The sequence below is a fragment of the Convolutriloba macropyga genome, unplaced genomic scaffold (genome assembly GCF_964194025.1).
Source record: "Convolutriloba macropyga unplaced genomic scaffold, txConMacr16.3 SCAFFOLD_736, whole genome shotgun sequence".
Classification (NCBI taxonomy): Eukaryota; Metazoa; Xenacoelomorpha; order Acoela; family Convolutidae; genus Convolutriloba; species Convolutriloba macropyga.
Window position 1 is genome coordinate 52,657 of NW_027449407.1, and position 19,940 is coordinate 72,596.

Sequence of the window (19,940 nt, forward strand, 5' to 3'; positions counted from 1 at the left end):
AAGAGTTAGTTGTCTTTATCGGGGCCATCCCCAACTTCAAATCAAATCAAATGTTAAAAAAGAATATCTCTCCCTCTAACACAAAAACAGGTTGCAAAACCTTATCGTGCCCTCTCCAATTTGGTAGTCGAGTCATATCAAATGATTATTACAGAAAAAACTATTCAATAATCTGATTGCTCCACAAACCTCTATCGAAGTTCGACTTATGAAAGGGGCGTTCTAGACAATTCTTAGGTAAGAAACCATCTTACTGGGCAGATTGAGTAAAAACATTTTGACTCGACCTATGAAAGTAAATAGGCTGAACTTCAACCTCAAACCCCCCCCCCTCATGGCAATAAAGCTTTTTTTCCAATGAGTTGAGCTCCGAACTTGAAAAGTGCTACGCTTTTTTCTTCGTTTCGCTGTATTGAGATATTGAGAGTTAATTTTGAGATTTGGTAGGTGTATATTTTAACTTCCAACTGCCTACTGACATGTGTTATCACTGAAAAGCGCCAATGAACTACAACTCTGATCTCAATAAATTTATCTGACGGACAACCTGTTAGCCTGATTCCGTTTTAAAAATCATGCGGAATATTTCATCATAAATTTGTGTCGAACGCAAATTGCTGCATATTTTACGCAATTTTTTTTCTAAATTTGAAGTTGATGACGTATGTCCTTACAGGAAAATGTTTCACCTTTCTTTGCTATGCCCAGTATAAGACAAGCCCTCTTACTTGTGTTTACTACTATCCAAAAAATCAAAAGAATTCGTTTTTCATAGGGATCGTCTTGGTTTTCTATGAGCACGTTTTTACAAAGTTTTCACAGGCCTGCTAACCTAATTTATCTCACCCAATATTGTTGAGAACGCAATCAGTGGTACCACAATTTCTTTAGTAGAAGGATACTCCCCCTAGTCTGTTAATTTATCGCCTTAATGGGCTTTCCTGCTTTGAAGTTGATCCGATAGCCATATGGCTGACACGTAAATAAAAATGAAAAACAAATAAAAATCACAACGGTTGTTTTAGAAAAAGTGCGCTGCCGCACCTCCCAATAGTTTGCATTGATACTTCTGAGAGAAAATAATAAATTCAGTGATAGTTTTGTTTTTTAACAAAAATTTCTACATAAGCCGAGGCATAGACAAGAAACAATGTTATTTCTTCTTCCACTCATATTGTTAATTTCACTTGGTACGTCATTTTCGCTAATTTCTTCGAAAACGTATTTTAATAAAAAAAGATATAATGGCTGAAAAAACACACTCATTTTAGAGAAATCTGCAGCATATAACAAACGAATACAAACAATCTTTTTCAACATCATTTTTCGAAATTCAAAAATTGTTTGCATCGCGAAAGACCCAGGAACGTAAGAACTTGGAAACTGATTGGTTACTGGCTCCAACATGTTGAGCAATACAAGCGAGCGCACCTACATACAAATATTGATCATTTGGTTGATTTTATCAGGCAACTTATTTTGTGGAAACTAGATCCCCTCATTGGTCTCTTGAATCCACAAATGGCTATTATCAGGTGTTTATCTTAACTAAATCGGGAAAAGGCATGGTTCAGATGAACATATTTTCCATATTATTCCCGGTATAAGTGATAGGTAAAGTAGAACACAGAATAATAACAGCAAACCGTCGCTAATTGTTTGTTTTCAAGGTGTCTTTGAAGTCAGATATTAGTTGCAGGATAAAAAAAACAAAATATATCCGGGTGACCACTTCTTAGTAGTCATACAAGGATCATATATGATATCATACAAATCATAAGGTATTTCATAGTACGATCTTTGTATTACTACTATGAAATCATGTATTACTACTAGGAAATCATATATCAACCCTGTATGGCTACAAAGAAATAATACATGATCCTAGTATGAATACCAAGAATCATACATCTATTTTTCATAAATTTTTAACCATTTATGTCCTTTAAAAATTTCACTCGGCAAGGAATCACTTATGTGATTCCTCGGCATCACTTTGTGATCCGCCAAAAGACCCAAACATCCAAAATTATTTGCAAAGTTGGGTACTCAAATAAAGAGTATGTCCAAATAGATAAACGAAGTTCTGATTTCATCTGAAGACAGCTTATACCTATAAATGCTCATTCATATAATATTTCAATAGTTAATTTTTGAAACATTTTTTGCAGATAACCTCAAATTCGTTTTCTGAGTATATTTAATTTGGAATATTATTCTCTTAGCCCACGAAAATAATCAAATATGGAATGGAAATGCGACATAAAAATTTATTATGTCTTCTGATTATATTATACGCAATTTGTGGAAGCAATCAATGTTTCATGTGTCATATATGACCTTGCATGAATTCCAAGAAATTTTTTCAACATCAAAAGAAAATGAAAAACACAGTTTTAAGTGTTTGAACTTTTTTGTATGATCCTTGTATGATTTTTAGGAAATCATATATGATCCTTGTAAGACTACTAAGAAATCAAACAAATCCTATATGACCTTGCATGATTACCAGGAACCATATATGACCTATTATGAATACTAGGAATTGCGTGTGATGAGCAACACGGGTAGCAAAGTTTTTATAATTATTTGTTAATTGCAATAGAACTCAGGAGTGGGATTGAAAACCTTCAACGGTGAAACAGTATGTTTTTTTGTTTCAGAACATAAAGATGAAGATGCCAACCGTTGCCTCAATGGCCTACTTATTTTTTTATTTTATTAAATTGCGCGTAAAAAGAAGGGTTGAATGGCAAATACTTTTCGTTTTGTCGCTTCATACCATCCCTAACTGTCGGTGTTAGCATAAGTTTCGTAGACTCGTAACGGTTAAAGGGGTCATTTAGTTCGTTTTAGTCAGTAGGAGTTGAAAAAAGGTAATACCCTTGTTTCCCAAAAAATTTGCTGCAGTTTTTAATGTGCTGAACGACCAATAGCTGGCAATTACTTTTGTAAAATTACTTCTATATGTTGCTTGACAGAGAACTGTTCCGGCCAGCCATACTTTTCTCACTGTCTCGCTGTTTTCTCAGGGCTTAAAATAACGATCGGATGCCTCTTTTTTTCTCAGTAATCGCCGTCGTAATTGATGTTTTAATCACCATTTGACTCATCCCTAGTTTTTTGCAATTAGGTATCATTTCCTTTACATACTAGATTAAGAATCTGTTTAAATTTTCATTATATTTTTTAGGGCTTTTCTTTCTTTATTTAGAAGAATATAGTTCCTTCGAAAGTGATAATTTCCTATTGAATATTTCGGAAAACTTTTTGGGTCTTTCTGATTATTGAAACCAGTCAATACATCAGTCTTCCCAAAATTTAAATCAATGAAAAAATTAATAATAAAGAAATAAAGGTCATGGTTTTCCTTATATTCTTGTAACTCTAAAGCCATTTGAAAGGTATAATATGTGAAAATCGGAGTTCAACTTTGCTTCGAGCTATAATGGAAAAACTCAATATTCCTTCTAAACTAAAGGTTGTGCAGTGCGTTATATTAGTAATGAAACCATAGCTTCCTTTTTCTTGCAAAATCAATAGTCAAACTTAGTTTTTTTATTGCTTTCTGTAGATTATTTACTAGACCATAAGACTTTTGATAAAATATAATTTCAATCACATAGAGGGAATCACTTCTCTCGAAACTTGCGCTCTTTTGATCAACAGAAGTTTTGTTCTTTCTGAAATATGTAACCTCCATTAAATTTTGACTTCTTTGTGACGATTTCTGCTTTTCAATCTCTTGAAAATACAGACAGATTAATAACTCTTCGGAACATGGACACTAAACACTAAAGTTTCTTGGCAATACTTCGAAACAAACATGATCAGTTTTAGTAAAATATGAAATAAGGATCCAAATTTTTTGATATATTCGATTGATACAAGAAAGCTAAACGAACTGCTCCTAAACTTCCTTACTCATAGTGAAGAAAGTTCCTTCCTATGAATTGAATAGACCAGTGTCATATTTTCCAGTTGCTTAGTCTTGCCCACTTGCAATTCAAGCCAGTGTTTAAGATGTTTTCTAACTCATGTTTTTTGCTTTTTTGTATGAACAAAATATTGGAATTAAAATCAAGTTTGGGTAATTTGCTGGTTCTGTGAGCCAAAATGCACAGAGTTTGATCATCATACACTTTTTTCAAACCGCAATTGTTTTTTTTTTCAATTCCCTGAGAACCTTAAGTTGATTTTTGAAAGAACCATTGCAAAACAATTACAGACATTTTGAGAGACTAGCCTTTTAATTTTTTGGTTCAGATGTCGTGCTCAATTGGTGGAGCAAAATCTGAACAAACAGCATAGACTAGAATCTCCTTTCTTCGAATTAGTAATTTTAAATTTTGTTGCGGATAATAATAAAGAGCAGACGTCGGTTTAAAAGAATGAAATCAAGCTGTTAGAGGACTGTATGAAAGCAATCAATTTATACTTCTCTTGAAGCAGATGTTGTTTTTCTCGTTCGTCTCAACAAATGTATTTTGAACTTTTTTTATTGATTTCATGATGTTCAGCCCGAACGCTAAATATGATTTTGTTAATATGCAGTAACAAGTTCGAAGTGAGATTTTTCTGCATACAGTTTTTAACTTGCTTGTGCTTTATCTTCGCTGTTGTAAGCGAGGCAAGGATTAAAGAATGGACCAGGATCAAATTGGTTTGTAATGATTCATGTACTGCAAAATTTTTGTATTATTTCTCTTTCCAACTTTTTTGTTATTTTATTAATCAATCAAAAGCTTGGTAAATTTGTGTTCTGTTTTTCTCGGCAGCAATAATCAAAACTGTCTTTAGTTACTGAACTCTTCATGAGTGTAAATTTCGAAACTTCCACAGCCATCATTTTCTATAATCACTTTAATAGAATTTTTTTTGACGCTTCTCTTTCACCGAAAACAATTAGGGTTTTGGCAGGTTTTTGTGTTTTTCAATCCATTCCTTGTAAACGTTGTTAACACAAGTTGTATACTCAAAACCTCACATTGGGAAAACTCACATGACTTTCTTTTCAGAAGCTAAGTTTGTAAACAATTGTCCCCATGGATACAAAAATTCAGCTAACTCCGCTGCCCTGTCGCAACATGGATTCATTTCCAGAAGATGCTTCAAAGTGTTGCCGGAGCGTTTCAATGATTATCACGAGATTTCGCAATATTGTCAGACGCAGATCCCAGTCAATGAAAGGTTACCACTATTGTAAAGTGCTCCATTTATAAGCCGGGTCGAAGTGTCACCGCCGTTCAACTCAAAATCATTTAAGATAAGTGATGAATTTTGATAACTTTGTAAGATAAGCGGCGAATTTTGGAAATTTTGAAAGATAAGCGGTGAATGCGGTGAACTTACACAAATCAGGCGGTGAATGCGGTGAAAAAAACTTTTATCGACAGGTAGCGGTGAAATTACATATTTTACCGGTGAATTGTGAATTTTTGTAAGATCACCGCTTGCTCTAGCGGTGAACTTAAATAATTTCACCGCATTTCACCGCAAAATTATGTACGAAATTTGCGGTGAAGAAAACAACTTTTCACAGCTTATCTTCCATAATTTTCTCGATTTTTCCTTGACCCGGGAAAGGGTTAAATTCGGTGTGAAATGATAGATGGGTGAAGTAATTGGGGTGAAACGATAGCAGATGAAGTAAACAGGGGTGAAACACAAGTACGGAAGACTGAACAAAAACGACTCAAGAAATGTTGATACCGAATCTTTCTTATGTTAAATACAGAACAAAAACGACGATACCGACAAACAAATCATAGGAAATTTTGTCGTTTTTGGCTAGAAAAAAACGGCGACATCGACGATTTGTTATGTTTAAAAACCAACAAATTCTCAACTAGCAGAGACGGAGTAACCACTACACTTTTATTCTAATAATAAGGCAAATTTGTTTATTTGTTCCGAAATTGTGAACATAATTTCAGTCTATGCAAACTCGTGAGAGTGCGACTACAAAAAGGCGGATTCTACTGGCAACTACTCCTGCAAATAGTCCACATTCCATTAATGTGGGTTTTAACTATCATTTCTGTATGAACTATGTTTAAATAATGTTGTGAGGAAGTGAGTAGAGTCTAGCATAGCGATTGAGGAGCCATTCTATTGAGATGGAAGCGGACTTTACTTTCAATGTATAAAGCTTAATTCTTGAAATGATGGAATTGTCTGGTGCAATGTGAGGTAAAAACATGCACCACTGTTGGGAAACAATTCAAGTAGATTGATGACAAAAATCAAACTATCAACATAGCAAATTCAGTTGTATGAGATATACAAAAACGAAGCTTTTCCTTCAGATTCATCCGACGCAATGGACAAAAACAGCAAAAAAAGCTTCGTTGATATATCGGTATCGGTAGAAAACTAGGTTTCAAAAATTTCAAACCCAAACGAGCAGATATCATGGTGGAATTTGTGCAACAACTAAAATTATTTCCTAAAATTCAAATCGATTGTATGTAAGCTGCTTTTGATTTTGGAACAAAAATAGTAGATTGTTAGATATGAAACCACCCGGAGGTTGGTGGCAGAGCATATCAGCGCTGAGTCAGTCTAAAGACATTCTGTTTTTTAGGATGGCCCTTACTCTGTTCATGTCACTATTTACACTGGCTAGTCTGATTTTTGAGTAAAATTTACTTCATAAAAAATAATATGTTCAGCTTAACTCCCGCCAACAGGGTTTGATTCATATGCGATTCGAACTTCCGCGTGGGTACCTGTTACATTTAATTTGCGTAGCAAGGCGTAACCACTGAGCTAAATGGTCTTTGTTGTAATTGCCTACAAACCAGCTTAAATATAAATAGTGTGTATACTACTATAGTAATTACTAGTTATAAGCCACAAAAGTATGACATTACTCTGCTCAGACTTAATTTTGGGGAATGAGTAATTTTCAGACTATACAGGATAAGTTTAGCCTGGGCGAACTCTATGACCTCAATTTAACCATAATGAACAAAAACTGCACATAAAGAAACTTAAAATGTTCTGGAGATACAATGTTACAGAACTGCATTAAGTTTTTACTCTTGAAATATGCTGGTTCAGCGGTGAAAAGCTCTGCAACTCAAGTCCGGGCGATGAATTCAACCATTATCAATTAATCAACAATATAAACATAATAAGTAATCAAGTTGCTTTTAGATAATTCTTTTTCTCAATTTGAATTCGATTTCAAGTTTTATTGACAGATGAGTTCTATAAATTGACACTTTTGAACATATTGCCAAAAAAGATTCGATTATTACAAAAATGTTGAGAAAAAAACAGAACCATTATTTATCAACATTTCTATAGTGTGGATATAGACGACTTATTATATACAATTGTTATTTTTTGTAGCGTGTGAACAAATGCAACAATTTGGGAGAGCTTTCCGACGTGACTATTTTTTTTCGGAACAAAACGTTGTAATGGTTGATTGATTGATAATGGTTGAAATCTTGGTTTCATATCCAAAAATTGACTGTTTTAGTTTCAAAATACTTACAATCGATTTGAATTTTAGGAAATAATCAGTTTTCTCCGTATAGCTTTCGCTTATCTTATAGTCATGACGTCAACGATCAACATCAAATTTGCATCAAAAGCTAAGTTAAACATTTTAAATTGATCAAAAAACCTCCAATAGCTCGTTCAGATATTTAGTGTGAAAATTTTGCATGATTTCAATCACTTTTGTTATAATGTATCAGACATCAAGTCTCGAAAATGAACTCAACCAATCATACTCTAGCTCTAGGAATTTTTCGTATATCTACAATAATACATTTTAAGTACGAGAGAAGTTTATCACACAAAGCGTACTATCGAAAAAACCTAGTTCAACTCCTTGAAAAAATTTCATAAACGATAGAGCATTAACTATTTTACAAAAACAAGAAAATTTTTGAGTACATATCCTGACATTCAATTCAATAAACTGTTTTGACTGAACACAAAGAAGACTTAGAATGGATTATGAGCGGATGGGAGAAGCCAATTTGAAAAAAAGTTCAAAATACTGAAACCCCCGCATTTCAGAAAAGGAAACTGAAGCAAAAGCTAATTTTGGTGACACCGTTTTCTCAGTCTATCTTAGAGTCGGAGGCAAAATATTCACGCCGCAAATTAACTCCCCTTTTCGCTTAACTTATTGTTTTGATATCACCGGAGCCATCATTTCAAGCTGACTTCAAAAATCACAAATCTGTTTGAACAGATCTTGAAAGCACATAAACAGTAGACTCCGGAAAGGAATCGAAGTGAAACAGGACCATTGTCAAATATTTGCTAACGCAATTAATTTAGTTACGTGATTTTACCATTCAATTTGAGACATCAAACTCAGGAAACATGTTAGAAGTGAAAAGCAAGAAGTCATTACTATCTGTGGAAAGTTTTGATAATGGGCTTATTTAAAAAATGGTCCATATCACATTGTTTGAAAAAAGAAAACAGATTAAAATGGAATGAATTGAAGAACCGAACCTAAATAACAGCAAACATATTTACCACATTTTCTAAAAATTGCAGTCTCTTTAATTGTTCGGAAACCTAATTAAAAAATGGTCTTTATCCCATGACGCAATTAAAAACATTTATAAAATGCGCAAAATCAAAACTACAAAATAAGAGTTGGATCACTTTTTGTGAAATCTGCCTTAAGAAATTTCTGATTTCTCTTTCATTTAGCAAAGCAAAAAAGAAAGCACTAAATAAATAACTACCAGAGAAAAAATATCTCAAATGTTGGAAGTACAAAAAATTAGGCGAAAAGCTTCAATGAAGATTTAATTAAGTACAAAATTTACTTGAATTTTCTTCAACTAAAACAATTATAGATTGTAATCAACCCAACCAAATCGTCAACCAAACTAATACAAAAAAAAGAATGGAAAAATGAACAAAATCAAGACCGTATGAAATTGAATGAGAATGCTATAACTACTAGGAGGAGTCTAAAACGAAGGAATCTGAAATATAGCTCAAGCCTGCATCTAAAATTGTATCATTTGATGACCGAAAATTACATAAATGTACATTTACGTTAACAAACCACTTTACCTGAAGAAGTTTTTTAAAACAGAAAAAATATCCTCGAAAAAGCTGCACGTGATCAAAAAATTTTACTCCGTTGGCGCATTTTTTCTCACTTCCATTTTTCCGCTCCCCTCCCCTACATCTCTCGGAAAAACTTTATGATCAAAATATTAATTTATTTTCTCTCTGCTCTTCAACTCGTTTTTCCGTTCACTATAAAGCATTAGTTTTCACGTGTGTCATTGCCAGTGACATCCTGTTTTTTATACACTCCAAAAAACAATCGATCGGAAAGATGATGCTCTTTCGATTTGTACAACCGAAACCGTCCCACTACAATTCAGATGTTAAAAACTGTAATAAAGCTGGCTTAAGTTTGCAGCTGAAAATTCCCCAAAAGTCTGAGATACGATTGGTGATTCAGATGTTTGTCTTGCAATCAAATATTGTAGGTTAGTTAAGGAAAGAAACTGCACGTTAGATGCACATACAATATGGCAACAAACACACAATGATTCAATATTTAAATTACCGAAGAAATAAATTATTTTCGATCTTTGGTTTGCTTGCACTGCAGATCAAAAAATCAATGCCTCCATACCTCTTCAAAATATTTAGCTGAAAAATAGTTGTGGCCACTAAAGTGAATTTTGTTAGTCGATGATGCAAATAAACAGAAAAAAAAATTTTTAAATAAAACAAAAAAGCGGCCAAGCCGTTTTGACATTTTAAACGAGAAAGATCCACGTGACTGTTGGACTTACTGCAGTGAAAATAAAAATAAACTGAAATGAGAGACGTAAAAATTGATAGACAGATTAAATTTTTGTCTGGTCAGTGGACAACACAAGCTGGAACGTCAACACATATAGTAAATTGCTCTAAACAAGGTAAAACTTGCAGAGCTAACACACCTGCGCAAATAAAAAAATGGATAGAGGTATTTGAAGTAATGAGTTAACTGATTGTAATCGGCGAAATCACTTCAGAACTCTAATTTCAGCTGAATTCCTTCATCTACTTTTCTGCATGTCGCATACCGCAAAAAGTTTTCGACCGATTCCCCAGGAAAAATGGCTGAAAAAAGAATAGAATCGACCATTTAAAAGAAAGAGAGTTTTATATATGGGCCACGGCATAAAGTCGTAGAATCAAGCAAATAAAAAATACTTTTCGGGACACAGAGATGAAAAAGAATCTTCCTATCTAATAAAGTAATTCACATGTATAATGACGGATTCTGTTTTTGTTTATAAGGCATATCATCGTTTCCCCCTTCAATGAAAGTACATTCATGACTTGCCTGCAATTTTACTTCATAGTCGACATTAAGTATCATTACAAGAAGTTTGACCGTAAACTTCTGTCTCAAATATGCTTTCATTCGTAAGTGGATCTCGCGACCAATCTGGATACATGTTCTTTTAATTAACTCTTGTGAGCAAGGCTTTCCTTAATTTTATTTGCCAGATTTCGTTTCAATTGACTGAGAAAATTAGGCAGAAATCTTCGCTTAGGATTAAAGTTGTAATGATTGTAGAGCTCGACTTATTCTGTTCACTGTAGCGTCTGCTTAAAGAAATGTAACATTATATTTTTGTAATTTCATTGAAAAAAAAACTTCAATTTATTTGAGTTTCGTAAACATTGTATAGTTTTGGAAGCAATTTCAGAACTTTGCGAGACTTATCCTCTGGTAAATTGAAAAAAAAACGATATCTTTCCACTTTTTTTGCCAAGAATCTTGTTGTTTGTTGATTCTTTTTTCAGTCAGAAAGAACCATCTAAAACATCGCCTTAACTAATTATTAAAGGTTTTTTAAGTGTTTTTTTTTGCACAATTCGTCAACATCTCTGAATTAAAATATGTGTTGCATGACAATTGGTTAATTGTATCTGAAAGCAATCGAAGAGCATAAAGTCGTAGAATCAAGCAATTAAAAAATACTTTTTGTGGACACAGAGATTAAAAAGTATCTTCCTATCTAATAAAAAAAATTGCATGAATAATGGCGGATTCTGTTTTTGTTAATAAGACATATCATCTTTTCCCCCTTCAATGAAAGTATATTCATGACATGCCTACAATTTTTTTCATAGTCGTCATTAAGTATCATTACAAGAAGTTTGACCGTAAACTTCTCTCTCAAATATGCTTTCATTCATAAGTGGATCTCGCGACCAATCTGGATACATGTTCTTTTAATTAACTCTTGTGAGCAAGGCTTTCCTTTATTTTATTTGCCAGATTTCGTGTCAATTGACTGAGAAAATTAGGCAGAAATCTTCGCTTAGTATTAAAGTTGTAATGATTGTAGAGCTCGCATGGTTCTGTTTACTGTAGCGTCTGCTTAAAGTAATGTGGCATTATTTTTTTTTGTAATTGCATTGAAAAAAAAACTTTAATATGTTTGAGTTTCGTAAACATTGTATAGATTCGGAAATAATTTCAGAACTTTGCGAGACATATCCTCTGGTATATTGAAAAAAAAAATTTGATATCTTTCCACTTTTTGCCGAAAAATTTCACAGATTCTGCCGTATAACTTTTTTTGGCAAATTCTTACAAGATAACAAGGATTCTGTCAAAAATTGAAATAGAGCTGTAATTTGGCCATTATTCCCCAAGATAACACTCAGTGATCAACTAGGAGTGAAGAGAAGATAATTTGTGTCACTTTGACGCATTGTTTCTATAATTAATTGCTTTGAAGTGGTGAATGCAACAAGATTTTCCTTTAACTACTCTCATGTGGAACGGCACCCTGTGGAATCATATATAACTCCAGAGCTTTGAAAACTATTTCTAAAGTTCATCAAATCTTCAAAAAGATGTTTAGCTGCCGATTTCTTTCTTTGGGAGTGAAAAAAGATGCTTTATATGAGACAAAAACTTTTCAAAACGGGTACGGATCGAAGTTTTATAAAGGCCCGTCGAAACGGAACTTGATATACCTTGATGAGATATAGTTGATTTTGACATCTCTTGCAAACCATGACAAATCTTGCCAAGAACTTGGAATTCCAACTTTTCATGCTACATCTTGACGAGATCTTTTCAAGATAGATTAAAAAAAATTCTCGAGAGCTCTTGTCAAAATCTTGACAAGTCTTGATAACACTTTTTGTCGCTTCTGGTCGCTTCTCGATGTATCTTGTCCCCAGAAACAAAGACTATCAAAAAAGAAGTCAGGGGAAAGGAGATCTGCAGGCTTACAAACTTAAAAATTATTCCAGCTAATTCTTGATACTTCTCGCCAATTTTTGCTTAATCTTATGGTTTTGTGCTCCATTGTGTTTTTGTGTGCCATTGAAGTTTTAAAACATGATATTTCTTGCTATTTCGTGGTTAATTTTTTTTTTGGAAATCATGCCAAGTTCTCGTTTCATGACAACAAAAAACTTGCAAGTTCGTACGTATTTTGAAATTTTTTGCTATTTAATATGGCACGTTCTTGGCAACAGTTACCACTATTTCCTATACCTCTTAAAATGGCTATCAAGTTTCGTTCCACTGGAAGCGCACTATAGAAAAAGCGTTTCAAAAAACAGATAGGCACATTTGCAATGATAATATAAACGTAAGCATCAGATCTCACCGCTAACAGTTCGGGGCTGATTTCAATAACCTCTTCTGAAAGACTTTATATTTCTAGTACGAGGTCCAATACTGACTATAAATACACAGTCCGGTTCCTAACTATAGTCGACGTAAAGTCTTTTCGTGGTCCAGATAAGATCTTTTAATTGCAATTTTTAATAGAAAACGAAACATATCTCGCGAAGAGCAGTCGGTTGACCTTGAGTGAAACGTTGTGAGAAAACTTTAAAACTCTAAATGTTCGCTTGAAAAGAACAATCCTTCTTTGCTGTTGCAGTCTTATCGCACAAGATTCCAATTTGAGTGTTATCTTTGATTTAATTTGCTTTTTACTTTATTAATTTTTTTTCTTCTATTGTTATCACTCGGCAATGGAGATGGAGGCCACATCATCATCATCAACGTCCAAACCCATAGCTTCAGAGGTTGTCGTGAGTACTATTCAAGACACAGAAGTAAGTGTATTGAAAAAAGAAATCGAACTCTTGAAAGCAAAAAATAACTCACAGGACGAAGAAATTAGGGAACTAAAAGCAAAGCAAAAAAATATTAATGATCGCCTAAGAGCGCAAGAGAGATACACGCGAAAGGACTCGTTACTAATCGTTAACCCCCCCTTCGATGCTCGACAAGTTTGTAATGTAACGCACGAAACTTTAAAATTGTTTGAGAAATTCTTGGGGGTCGAAATTACTGAGGACAGTATCAAAGCGTGTCACATTATTCCCAATTCCGGAAACGAGTTTCAACTGCCAACAGTAATATGCAAATTTATTTATTTTGCCGACAAACAAAGTGTCTATGAAAAAAGAAAACGACTGAGAAAAACAAAAAACAGGATAAACAACAAATTCATCTATCTAAACGAGCCCCTACCAGAATATGAAGCTCAGATCAAAAACGAAGCAAACAAACGAAACATGATTACTGCAACACACAACTGTGCAGTCTCGGTTTTAGTCGAAAATGGTAGAGAAAAGGCAAAATTCGTTAAAATTAACGAGATAGAAGATTTGGACTCAATCAATGCTATAAAACGAAAAAACACTTCGAAATATCTTCTACTGACGATGTTATCAACTCACCTGCATACAAACGACTTAATATCCAAAAGGAATAGAACAAACGGCATCTCACAAACTCAGTAACTGTAATAAAAAGCTAAAACATAACTCAATTATTTTTGTTTGGTTTCTTTAATGTGTATAGTATGAGCACAACTCAAGATTTAGGGTAGAAACTTATCGCCAGGTTTAGGTGCGTAACGTTTTGATCATGTTTTTTAAACCTTTTTTGCTCATTTCTTAAGTTTTTTTATTTTTTTTTTTAAATTTCATAAATTCAGCTTATATATGTATAAGATAACCTCAATTTCAACTAAAAATCTTTAAAAATTGTTTCAGCCCTCTGCCTGTGATTTTCGCAGGCGGTGGCCTGTCGGTTGTGATTTACGCAACCATGAAGACAGGGCGCAGGAGAGCAATGAAACAGAATGTTTTGATTTGTTGCTGGTGATTTCCGCAAGCAACAAATCAAAAAAAACAATTAAGCACTGTTATATCAAAATAGTTGATAGTTTTATACAAGAAAAAAAAACAGACTGAAATGGCAGGGAATTGATAACGAAAAGTGTCTCTACGTCAACAATGACAAATAAAAGAATCTGTAATCCGGTACAGTTCCAATTTGTTCTTCAAAACATTCGATCCGTATCTAAGAACCTAGACGAGTTTGAAGTTTACATTAATAGCATGTCTCAGAAACCTGAAGTAGTTTGCCTTACTGAGACTTGGTTAAATCCTAGCTATAACAATAAATGTTTTTCTTTGAATGGTTATCAAATAATTATATCCAGCAATCGTAAAAAAAGAGGTGGAGGTGTTGCATTCTTCTTGAAAAATAACATAAATTGTCAGATAGTTAAAAAATTAGAAACGAATTCCGTTCAACTACTAACAGTCGCCATCAAAACCATAAAAGAAGAAATCTGGTTCTCATGTATTTACATGCCACCAAATTGCACTAATGAAGCCAATTTCTTGACGGTTGAAAGATATCTCGACAGCCTAATGGTTGACCCAGAAACAAAGACGTACTATGTGGGGATTTTAATGTGAATTTTTTAGTAAACAGCAAAAAAGCCGAAAGCTTAAAAAGCCTTTTAGCCGGAAACGGTCTCAGTATATCAAGCAATAACGACCCAACGAGGGTATCAAATGGCAGAGGTACGCTCATTGACGCAATATTTTCTAACTTTTTTATAGAAACAAAATTTAAATCAACCAGCATAACAGATCATCACACGGTAGAAGGTTCTTTTGACCTCGATGGCAGTCCAGAAAAGTATTTTAAAGCTCTAAAAAGCCGCAATTGGCATAACCTAGATAATCCAATTACAAAAGAAAGACTCGAAAAAGATCTCAGGTATCAATTTGAGGTCCACAGAAGTAGTTTAGAACTCTTACCAATTGACAGAGCCTTCAAAAAACTTCACGAATTGCTCACAGAAGCATTAAACAGTCACCTTCCTGAAAAATATCGTACACAAAAAAAGAGCAAAAGTTGGATTGATAATGAGGTTAAAAACTTAGCGACGAAAAAACGTAGTCTTAAGAAACTGGCAGATACAACTGGAAGTCCACAAATTCACGAAAATTTTCAAAAAACTTGTAAAAACCTTAAATCTCTCATCAGATCTAAAAAACAAACTTTTTATCAAAATCTACTTAAAACCGATTCGCTAAAAAACAAAAAAAATTTTTTTGAGCTCTACAGATCTTTAGCCGGCAATTCAGAGTCCTCTAAAGTTGTCTGCTCGCAAAATAAAGTAGATGAGTTCAATGAGTTCTTCGCAAACATTGGGAAAAAATTGAATGCAGAATTTTTAACAAGAAGTGCCGTTACGATAGAAAACCAGAGTCAAAGTATGTTTCTAAAATGGATATCTGCAAATGACGTAATGTACGCTATCAACAACTGTAAAAACAAATTTAGTCTTGATTGCTATAACTTGAACTATTTTTTCATTAAAAAAGTTTCTGACTGCTTAACAGCTCCTTTACAACTCTTGTTTAACAGATGCATAGAACTTGGACAATACCCAGAGAGTTTGAAAATAGCAAAAGTTATACCATTCTTCAAAAATGGAAATAAAGATGACCCATCAAATTTCAGGCCCATCTCGTTGCTACCAATTATAGGGAAAGTCTTTGAGCGGATTATATTTGATCGAATTCAAAACTACCTAAACGTTTTCGAAATTCTCTCAGATTCACAATTTGGCTTCAGGCACGGGAAGAGCACAGTCGATGCCATTGCAACCTTAAAAGAGGAAATAAGATCAAATCTCCACAACAACAGTGAAAAAACCAAATGCACCTTTCTAGACTTAAAGAAAGCTTTTGACACTGTCGATCACAAGATTTTACTGCAAAAGTGTTATAGATATGGTCTGCGTGGTCCAATATACAACATTTTAAAATCAAATTTGTCCAAACGAACGCAATATACTTTAATTGGAGATAAAAAGTCCAAACTGAATCTTATAGAACTAGGCGTGCCACAGGGATCAATTCTTGGCCCACTGTTGTTTATTATCTACGTGAATGACTTAAGTTTGTTCCAGAAAAAATCAAATGTTATTTTATACGCCGATGACACTGTTGTGAAGAGCAGAAGTTCTGCATCGAAAATTGACGATGATCACGACAGAGCACTAGATAACGTCAATGATTGGCTCATAAAAAATAAACTAACACTGAACAAGGAAAAAACAAAAAGCATGCTTTTTGTAAAGAAAAATCAAAAAAATGTTGTGTCAAGAACATTTATAAAAAACACTAAAATTGAAGAAAAACAAAGTTTCAAATACCTGGGCATCACGATAGATAACGATCTACGTTTCACAAAGCACTCAAAGCATGTGGTCACAAAACTTTTGTCGAATTGTTCTATCTTTTATAAACTAAGAAATGTTTTGAGGGAATCACAGATGATAAAAGTGTTTAAAACATACATACAGCCAATAGTACAATACGGAGTCCTGATATACGGGTCAACAACAATCACAACTATTAGGGAAATAGACAAAGTTATCAAACGTATCGTGCGGCTAATTTTTCATCGAAAAAAGTTTGAAAGCACTTACGAAGAAAGAGTAAAACATAGGATCTATTTAGCCTCGGAGTTACATGCCTATGAGGTTTTTAAGCAGACACTAAAAAACATAAGGGGACAATGTAATATTTCACCTATTTCAAAGGGTTTCTCAATGCAAAATTGCCTCAAAAAAAGCAAGCGGTTGATTAAAAACAAAATAACTCAAGGTAAAAATCTATTTCACAGTTTTTCAATAATAGTTAGGATAAGGCGAGTCTTAAGAATGCTTCTAGGTTACGATGATGAAATAATAGAAAAGATTGAAAACATGTCTACTGCCGAAACAAAAAATTTCTGTCATCAATTTCTAGATAATTATATTTTGGGTAATGAGGACATAAACAGACTGTTGTATGAGTTTTAATATCACAACTCAAAGGCGTTCCATAACCAGAATAATGTTTTCACTAGGTTTAATGCTACCTTCAAAAATAGTGCTTCCTCTTTTTTTTTCTTTCTTCATTTTGAATCACTTTCATCCAGATAAACTGAACGAGACACTTGAGAACGGGCCATCGGCCCAATAGTGCTCTCCCACAGTCAAATATGTGATTGTATTTGTACAAGTAATTGTGAATAGCTACTTATTGACTGATGGAAACAATTTATTATTATTATTATTTAGGGTTCAGCATGGTCCTTTGATAGGTCGAGCTTTGTTTTTTTTCATGAGTCGAGGATCGCATTTTTGGGATTATTAACAATAAACTTTTCTATAATTTTTTTTGTAGATGTGTAATTCTACAAGCAACATAAAACCAGCGTTGCAACAGGCAGTCCACCTTCGAAAAACAGGTGGAAATTTGTCAAATAATCTTAAGAAGTATTGAATTCTTAAGATAAGTTACCTTTCGCAATTAACCAATGTAGCTAATTTGTTCGACCGAATTCCAGTTGTTTAGAAAGCTGTAACAATCGCCATTTCATCATCAATGAGATGAGTTATGATTTAGTGCATTTGATTCGAAAATTCAAGTTTTTTTTCAAATATATTTATCATAGTGTGTTATGCTTTAGTTCATTTGCTTCCAAAATTTATTTTTTCAGTTATATTGATAAAAATACAGTTCGTTTTTCAAGAAGATATGAGAAACATTGAAGAGTTTGGACGGTAAAACCCGTTGACTACGTTAAAGGCAATGGCTAATTTTCAGTGCAGTTGTATTATTTTTGAGTCAAGCATGAACATCTTAGGTCGAGGTAACGTCGAGCATCATATTTGGGTCGAGCTAAAGTCTAGCATTAAAATACTTGATCGAGACAAAGTCTAGCTGAATGATTAGGTCCAGCTAAAGTCTTTTAATCGGCTGTTTGAGTCCAGCAAGGCTTTTTCATACCACTTTTTTGTCGAGCATGGTCTTTTCATAAGTCGAGGCCTAAGCCTGGGTTTACCCGTGTTCTTTAAAACCAACACCTAAATTTTGTCACTGTTAGAATCATTGTACTTTTCAGTGCTCCCCGAGTGCATGTGTTCGAGCCAAAATCCCGAGAGGAAATCTCGGCGATTCGACTGTTTCTGAAAGAAGAACTGTTGGAGGAATACATTGTAGGAAGCCGGATTTGGCTCGGTTTTGTGAGACCAAGACAAAGCAACGGCACTGGATGGCTTGGCGTTTACGACTGGTACAGTGAGCGTGTACCAGGTTACGAACCCATTGCGATGAACCATTCAATGTTCAATAAAGAGGACTCAGTGTTCTCTAAAGATACACCAGAACCGAATAATAGAGAAGGCGATGAGTACTGCATGAAGAGCGAACAAGTCGGGAGTACCGACAAGGCATACGACACCCCTTGCTATTCAGAAGCTACAGGCAGAGGCCCAGGTTATGGAGTTTGCGAAGTTGAAATGGAGTCTTAAACAATGAATTTGAGTTTCAAATGGATCACTTTCAAATAACATAAGCAACAAATAGTACAAACGAACTCTAAACATGATGGCATTCATAAAAAAGTAAGTGATAAGTATATATGTATAACATCGAGTACAAACAAACAATTAACTTTTTCTTGAAACAGTTTTTTATTTTTGTCATTAATGAAAAATTTTGGCATTTATGACACTAAGGAATACACTAAAAAGTACTATTTTGTCATAAAGACACTGAAAAGTATACCTAATAAGGGAGATATGTTTGACTGAGGGCATCAGACCCTGCTGGAACAGACACGGTCATCTCGTTTGATCGTGGAAAAATATGAGAGGCTTTTTCACCAAGTTGATTAGTATTAAAATAAAAAACTCTTTGTTAAGAATTATACATGGTATACGTGACCTCCCGCACAATTTAAAGTGGCTTTTGATATTAAAGTATGAACGATGCAGTTGCAACTGGCACTACTGAATGTGATTTTAAAGTCTTCTCAAACTTCATTAAATTTGAACATTGCTGAATAATAATAACCCAGGTCTGAGTCACAAAATACTCCAGTACTAAACCAAAAAAAATTGTTTATCATATTTTCTTTGATCAGAATTCTGATCATTGTACATAATACCCTTAGTTGGCGAGATTGAATTACAGAGTAAAAATTTTGACTTTAACGTGAAAACTTCAATTCTGTATAAATATACAATAAAATTTCTGAATATTTTTAATCGGTTTTTCCATCTTAATAAAAATAATTTGTCATCTAACGGGATTGAACAGACAATGGCATGAAAAATTTTACACATTGTTACTTCAAACTGACAGCAGTCAACGTGCTTGACATTTTTGGTATTTAAACCGGCTCGTATTAAGAAAATAATTAGATATGTGTTACGGTCCTAATACCTATTTTTAGCAAAACGTCCTTTGCTGATTTGTTTGCTCAAAAAATTGACAGATTCTACCGTAAAAATTTTTTGAGAAAAATTTAACAAGATAACAAGGATTCTGCGAGAAATAAAAATAGAACCATTATTCGGCCAGAACTCCACCAGATTACCCTCAGCTTTTGACTAGGAGTAAATAGATGATAATTTTGTCACAAAAGATGTAGAAAAAGCGCTGAAAACGTTGAGAGCAATTGAGAAGTCTTACCGCGAAAAATCACAAACCGTTCAAATAATCACGACTAAAATTTCTGATTATCTTCACCGGAGAAAATGTAGCAAAATAAAATGCATGAATAATGATGAATGCGTTGAAAGCGGTAA

General features: G+C 33.8%; 1 protein-coding gene across 1 annotated transcript; it reads left to right on the plus strand.

Annotated features, from left to right (window-relative positions):
• Positions 1–1,020: 1,020 nt before the first annotated feature.
• Positions 1,021–18,786, plus strand: LOC142355018 (uncharacterized). The gene is made up of 3 exons (XM_075407322.1): positions 1,021–1,190; positions 5,019–5,190; positions 18,251–18,786. The coding sequence occupies exons 1-3, from the start codon at positions 1,151–1,153 to the stop codon at positions 18,657–18,659; spliced, it is 621 nt and encodes a 206-aa protein (XP_075263437.1). The 5' UTR covers positions 1,021–1,150; the 3' UTR covers positions 18,660–18,786.
• The last annotated feature ends 1,154 nt before the right edge of the window (positions 18,787–19,940 follow it).

What these genes read in the sequence shown, in the direction of transcription:
- LOC142355018 (XM_075407322.1), top strand. Translation starts at nt 1,151, where the DNA reads ATGTTATTTCTTCTTCCACTCATATTGTTAATTTCACTTG. An exon ending in CATATTGTTAATTTCACTTG is followed by an intron (nt 1,191 to 5,018) that starts GTACGTCATTTT and finishes CTTTCTTTTCAG; the next exon opens with AAGCTAAGTTTGTAAACAAT. An exon ending in CAGATCCCAGTCAATGAAAG is followed by an intron (nt 5,191 to 18,250) that starts GTTACCACTATT and finishes TGTACTTTTCAG; the next exon opens with TGCTCCCCGAGTGCATGTGT.